This window comes from Bufo gargarizans, chromosome 2, assembly GCF_014858855.1.
Source record: "Bufo gargarizans isolate SCDJY-AF-19 chromosome 2, ASM1485885v1, whole genome shotgun sequence".
Taxonomy (NCBI): Eukaryota; Metazoa; Chordata; class Amphibia; order Anura; family Bufonidae; genus Bufo; species Bufo gargarizans.
Window position 1 is genome coordinate 260,386,590 of NC_058081.1, and position 7,512 is coordinate 260,394,101.

At 40.4% G+C, this 7,512-nt stretch overlaps 1 protein-coding gene across 1 annotated transcript in view; it reads left to right on the top strand.

Annotated features, from left to right (window-relative positions):
* The window catches only part of MOV10L1 (Mov10 like RISC complex RNA helicase 1), a 165,024-nt gene extending 157,946 nt beyond the window's left edge, over positions 1-7,078 (top strand). Inside the window, exons 30-31 of the mRNA XM_044277185.1 lie at positions 3,705-3,796; positions 6,661-7,078. Of these exons, the coding sequence (XP_044133120.1) occupies positions 3,705-3,796; positions 6,661-6,670 (102 nt within the window). The 3' untranslated portion in view covers positions 6,671-7,078. The remainder of the gene's footprint in view (positions 1-3,704; positions 3,797-6,660) is intronic.
* The last annotated feature ends 434 nt before the right edge of the window (positions 7,079-7,512 follow it).

Sequence of the window (7,512 nt, forward strand, 5' to 3'; positions counted from 1 at the left end):
GCCCCTTAATAATACCCAGTGTCACCCTTATCCAGTCCCCTGCCCCCTTAATCATACCCAATGTCTGTCACCCTTAATTTGAGGGGGCATGGGGACTGGGTAAGGGTGACAGGGTAATATTAAGGGGGGCAGGAAACTGGCTATGGGTGACACTGGGTATGATTGTACTTGTTTGCACTTTGTATGTTTAGGTGAACGGGGGGGGGTGCGCGCCACAAGATTAGCTTGCACAGGGCGCCTGAACACCTAAGGCCAGCCCTGGTTACAGACCACCCTGCAATCCACCACTGATGGATTGCAGGGTGGTCTGTAACCATGAAACGAGCAGTGTATAATTGTATAATGTAATAGAAAAATGAATCCAGCCAGCAAAGGAAGCAATATGGATAATAGCAATATATTATTGTCTTGTATTAACTTTCTCTACATGATAAATGCCACTTGCTGAAGTGAGACAACCCCTTTAAGATCACAACCAGGCCCTGCAGTACATGAGTGCATTCCTATGGATAAGGGGGGGTTATAGTCCTAAATTAATACATATTTAACATGTCCCTGAGCTCCCCTTCATATCCTGGCTGTCCACTCACCCGGAAACTTGAGGTGGAGACATGCCAATGGACAGCAATGCTCACGCAGCGGAGGAACAGTAACCCTCACCACCAATCAGGGCAACAGAGGAGAAGGTGAATGGCTTTCCTCATCTGGAACGGACCCTGGCTGCAGAGCAAGGACATGCAGGCTGGCGACATTAAGCTTTACTGAACACTTCACTGCCACTGCCCTCCCAACACTACAGAACATTTCCGTGCCGCTGCCCACCACACACTACTTCCTTCTAGGTAGCTCGCTGATTTGATAAATCTCCTGCAATGTGCCAGCCACCATGATTTTGTCACATTCGTTTTATAGGACACGCTGACTTTTCCCCCTACTTGGAGTGTCCCTTAACCCCTTACGGACACATGACGTACGGCATGTTTCCCAAGTCCTTAAGGACACATGACGTACCGGTACGTTATGTGTTTAAAACGCGATTGCGGCGGGGGTTAATAGGAACAGGATGCCCGCTGAAATTATTCAGCAGGAATCCTGTCACAACGTCGGGGGGGGGGGGGGGGGGTCATGTGACCCCACCATATCGGCGATCGCAGCAAACCGCAGGTCAAGGTCAATTCAGACCTGCGGTTTGCAGAGCTTTCTGCAGTCAGGGACCGCAGGGATCAGAAACTTTAAAATGCCCAAAATAAAGATTTTTTTTCACCCCCCTGCACCCCTGAATGATTTTATGCCAGCGGGTGGTGCAGGGGGGGGGGGGGGGTTGCAGGCGGTGCGGCAGGTGGGATTGCGATCCCCCGCCCACCTCCTCTTGAATATTCATTGCGGACACTCTGGTATAAACGGCTGACATCTGTGCTGTGATGTCAGCCGTTTAACCCTTTCCATACGCGGTCCGTACGGACCGCTGTATGGAAAAGGTTAACAGTCAGGGAGCTCCCTCCCTCTCCCATCGGGGGGCTGCTGTGCCTTTGCACACCCCAGACAGGATGGTGTCAAAGAGGGAGAGAGCCCCTCTCCTTCCCCGTCTGCTCAGTTGTGGCAGATGGGGAAGGTTCCCATGGCAACAGGACGCCTTATCAGGCATCCTGCTGTCCATGGTGCTGAACACATCTGTGCTAAAGTCTAAGTAAAATACAGTACAATACACTATATAGTGTAATGTACTGTATTATACAGACATCAGACCCACTGGATCTTCAAGAACCAAGTGGGTCTGGGTCAAAAAAAAAAGTTAAAAAAGTAAACATAAAAAAAACACATTTATCACTGAATAAAAAAATAAATAATACACTACACATATTAGGTATCGCCGCGTCCATAACGACCTGATCTATAAAACGGTCATGTTACTTTCCCTGCACAGTGAACGCCATTAATTAAAATAAAAACTATGAGGAAATACCTCCCAAAAAAGGTAATAAAAGTGATCAAAAAAGTTGCATGTACGCCAAAATAGTACCAATCAAACCGTCACCTCATCCCGCAAAAAATGAGCCCCTGCATGAAACAATGGCCCAAAAAATAATAATAAGTATGGGTCTCGGACTATGGAGACACTATAACATGATTTATTTTTTGTTTCAAAAATGATATTATTGTGTAAAACTTACATAAATTATAAAAAGAAGTATACATATTAGGTATCGCCGCATCCGTATCAACCAGTTCTATAATAATATCACATGACCTAACCCCTCAGATGAACACCGTAAAAAAAAAAACTGTGCTAAATAAACAATTTTTTTGTCACCTTACATCACAAAAAGTGTAATAGCAAGCGATCAAAAAGTCATATGCACCCCAAAATAGCGCCAATCAAACCGTCATCTCATCCCGCAAAAATCATACCCTACCCAAGATAATCGCCCAAAAACTGAAAAAACTATGGCTCTTAGACTATGGAAACACTAAAACATGATTTTTTTTGTTTCAAAAATGAAATCATTGTGTAAAACTTACATAAATAAAAAAAAAGTATACATATTAGGTATCGCCGCTTCCGTATAGACCGGCTCTATAAAAATATCACATGATCTAACCTGTCAGATGAATGTTGTAAATAACAAAAAAAAACGGTGCCAAAAAAGCTATTTCTTGTTACCTTCGCTCACAAAAAGTGTAATATAGAGCAACCAAAAATCATATGTACCCTAAACTAGTACCAACAAAACTTCCACCCTATCCCGTAGTTTCTAAAATGGGGTAACTTTTTTTGGAGTTTCTACTGTCCAAAAAAAACAGTCTAGCAAAATCTGCCTTCCAAAAACCGTATGGCATTCCTTTCCTTCTGCACTTTGCCGTGTGCCCGTACAGTAGTTTACGACCACATATGGGGTGTTTCTGTAAACGACAGAATCGGGGCCATAAATAATGAGTTTTGTTTGGCTGGTAACCCTTGCTTTGTAACTGGAAAAAAAATATTAAAATGGAAAATCTGCAAAAAAAAGTACAATTTTTAATTGTATCTCTATTTTTCATTAATTCTTGTGGAACACCTAAAGGGTTAACAACGTTTGTAAAATCAGTTTTGAATACCTTGAGGGGTGTCGTTTCTAGAATGGGGTCATTTTTGGGTGGTTGCTATTATGTAAGCCTCACAAAGTGACTTCAGACCTGAACTGGTCCTTAAAAAGTTGGTTTTTGAAAATTTCTGAGAAATTTCAAGATTTACTTCTAAACTTCTAAGCCTTGTAACGTCTTCCAAAAATAAAATGTCATTCCCAAAATGATCCTAACATGAAGAAGACATATGGGAAATGTAAAGTAATAACTATTTTTGTAGGTATTAATATGTATTATAGAAGTAGAGAAATTGAAACTTGGAAATTTGCAAATTTTTCAAAATTTCTGGCAAATTTGGTATTTTTTTTATAAATAAAAATGAATTTTTTTTACTCTATTTTACCAATGTCATGACTTACAATATGTGACGAAAAAACAATCTCAGAATGGCTTGGATAAGTCAAAGCGTTTTAAAGTTATCACCACATAAATTGACAATGGTCAGATTTGCAAAAAATGGCCTGGTCCTGAAGGTGAAAATGAGCCCGGTCCTTAAGGGGTTAAAAAGCCAAAAGATACAGTACATCATTTTGTTTGTCAGACTTGTCATATGTTTATGTATTTGTTTTTCTTCTGACAAGGATCCGTGTGCATGTGCACTGCTTGAATACAGCATTATAAATGGAGCATACACTGGATGTAATCTGCCTCCTGCTCTGGAATCCCTACAGCAGTAAGTTGTTTTTTGTTGTTTTTTCCCCTTAAGATTCAGGTGGCTACTATACACAGTAGATAATCAACTGTTCTCATCAAAAATACCAGGTTCGACCATGTTTTGTTAAAGAGGACATGTTGACCTCTGGAGCATCTTTTAATATGAATCTGTTGTTCCCCAGTTATTGTTACTAGAAGTGTATTAATGTACAACTGGTTATCTTGGTATTAATAAATCATAGCAACAGGACTTTATTCCATTTTCTCCTTTTTTTTTTCTCTTTTTATTTTTTTTAACAACGTTTCTCTAGTCATCTGACTGGCTTTCTTAATAAGGCTACTTTCACACTGGCGTTTTGGCTTTCCGTTTGTGAGATCCGTTCAGGGCTCTCACAAGCGGTCCAAAACTGATCCATTTTGCCCTAGTGCATTCTGAATGGAAAAGGATCCGCTCAGAATGCATCAGTTTGCCTCCGATCAGTCACCATTCCGCTCTGGAGGTGTACACCAAAACGCTGCCTGCAGCGTTTTGCTGTCCGCTTGACAAAACTGAGCCATAATGTAAGTCAGTGGGGACAGATCCGTTTTCTCTGACACAATCTGGCACAATAGAAAACGGATCAGTCTCCCATTGACTTTCAATGGAGTTCATGACGCTGTAACAGATAATACAAAGGGATCCGTTCATGGCGGATGTATGCGGTTTTATTATTGTAACTGATCCGTTTTTGCAGATCCATGACAGATCCACCCAAAACGCGAGTGTGAAAGTAGCCTTAGTATGTTCAAGCTCGAATAGAGGTGGAGGGGTGAAGCATCTGTCTGCCACCTACAATGCTGTTCTAACACCTCACCGGAGGCAGTTTGATCACACCTAATAGCCTCAGTTATGCAAATGCAATCAACATCTTGCTGCCATCACTGAAATATGACTTGCCAGCATTTAATGCAGGAAATTTTTCATACAAGCCTTATTGAGAAAGCCAGTCATATGACTAGTGAAACGTCTTCAGGAAAAAAAATATAAGTCCACTTTCTGTGACTTGTTACTACTAATATATCATAACCTGGAAGAATAAGAACCCTTACAGACATACTGTATGTAGAAAGAAGTTCATCCCTGCAGTCTGACGCAGTCCAATCTGTGTTGCTAGTGTGAGTCTGTACAAGGAGAACCCTCCAGCTGGTAATACCCAGTTGTACATTTTTAATAAACTAAAAAAAAAAAAAAAAATCAGAATACAGATAACATTTTTTTAATTAATATATATATATATATATATATATATATATATATATATCCCATAAAAAAAACAACTCTTCTCACAAAGAACATGTCTAGTAATGCACACAAGAAACTTAAAAAGTTATGATAAATAATTTACGAGACTACTTATACCATGTTTGATGAAAAGACCTAAGACTATCTGAAGTCATATATCTATTCACAAAAAGACATAGAAATAGTGTGGTGAACCATCAATATGAGGAGCGGAATAAAGAGCTGTAATAGTTAATAGATGGAACAGCTCTTAGATGAGGACTGTGTATTGTCTAGCTTGCTATTTCTAATCATCTTTTCCATAAAGGTTCAGGGAAGAGTCCGGCATTGGCTTGTTCCCCTCTCCCTCTTGGGAACACATGCAGACATGGCTGCGCCTAGAATGCATGTGGATAATTGGTTGGAAGAAATAGCCGTTCCTCTGACGGATATTTAATGTGTATGGCCACCTTAACCATTAAAGGGAACCTGTCACCTCAGCTCTATACCCAAAATCCCGGTGACAGGTTCCCTTTAAAAGATAAAACTGCTGAGGATTCTCAATGTTTTTTTAATCCTACATTTGACTCTAAGGCCTCTTTTACACGAGCGTGACGGATTGGCTCCGCACCATTTTGCAAGCAAGTTCAGTCAGTTTTGTCTGCGATTGCGTTCAGTTGTATCCACATGATTGCAATGCGTTTTAATGCGTTTTTCACGCACGTGATAAATAAACTAAAAGGTTTACAAACAACATCTCCTAGCAACCATCAGTGAAAAACGCATTGCATCCGCAAGCAGTTTTTCACTCAAGCCCCATTCACTTTTATGGGGCCAGGGCTACATGAAAAATGCAGAATATAGAACATGCTGCGTTCTTCACGCAACGCAGAACTGATGTACTCATGTACACAGACCCATTGAAATGAATGGGTCAGGATTTAGTGCGGGTGCTATGCATTCACGTCACGCATTGCACCCGGGCGGAAAACTCGCTCGTGTGAAAGGGGCCTAACACTCAGGGTGCTGCCACATGTCACAGCTGTGCTGCGTTTTTGGTCATGTGGTTTTTGCAACATTACCTGTGTTTATGGTGCATTTTCTTCCAGAAAAGGGAAAACACACAGAAAAACTGAATTATATTGATTACAAAATAGAATTACATTAAGGTAATTTAAGTTTGATATGTGTGTTTCCTTTTCTAGAAGATAACACACCATGACGGTCCGTCCAGACGAATAGAAGTGCTCCGTGCGACAGACTGCAAATTTGCGGTCGGTAGTGCTTACTTGGGCTTACGGATCTGTGCCTCCACACCAAAAAAGATAGGACATGTCCTATCTTTTGCCTCAACTAGTAGATCGCAGACCCATTCAAATCAATGAGTCCGCATCTGCAAACAGGGTGCACACAGCTGGTGCCCATGCATTGCGGACTGCAGTTTGCAGCACAGGCACAGAGCATTTAAGTTCGTCTGAATGGGACCCTAAACGCAAATTTGGTGCATTTTTGACACACCAAAAGCACAACCCAGCCATACATGTAGCAGCACCCTCAGAAGACTTGTTATTTCAAGTATGAATGAAACCTGCTGCTAGATTAAATATTTGTTTTGTTTTTAGGTGCGATTAATAGCTTCTCGCAGAAAGGCAGATTTGGCTGCCATCCATCCATCGCCATCCATTACTCAATGCTCTACATTTCCAAAATTGAGGTTTTGACATTTTGCTCTGGAAATATTAAGGTTGAAAATAATATTAATGTATAGGCGTGATATACCTTTTATTTTTTGTTTCTACTTTTGAATGAAAATCCTTTTAGGGGCCGTGTCTTTTTCTTGTCCACAGATCCCATCATGTATATTATTCTACGTAGTAATCATTGTTCTGTGCTTTCATAGCTAAACTGTTTAGCAATGTTTTTTACAATTACATTAATCCAGTGAGTCACAAAGAGAAATATATACCTTTGCATTAATGTATACTGTAAGTGATTAGGAAAACGTACACTTATTACGGCAGTGGACACTACTGCCTCCTTGTGTTTCGCTGTATTTGTTAGTCATGTAGTATGTTAATAAAAGCATATGAAGAGTTCACTCCATTGCTTTATTCAGTTCTGAGTTCACTATAACTAATACTATTAACCCCTGGCTTTCATTCACTGTACGTGTACGTCAGAATGGGGTACACAGTATTTATTTGGTGCATTTTCCTAATTTTTCTGTGATGTTAAATACTTGTGTCAAAAATAAAAGCATTAAAGGGGTTATCAGAGTTAATAAAAAAAAAACCTCTTAAAACCCATCTGGATATACATATAATTTGGTTAAGCTAGATTTCATCAAGTTAAACCCCATACTTACACCTTTTCATGGTTCTGTTATTGCCATGTTTACATGCTGAAGTACATGCTGTGGGGGCGTGTAACAACAAAGCCTGAGCTCTGCCTCATGAATATTTCTGGGCGTGATC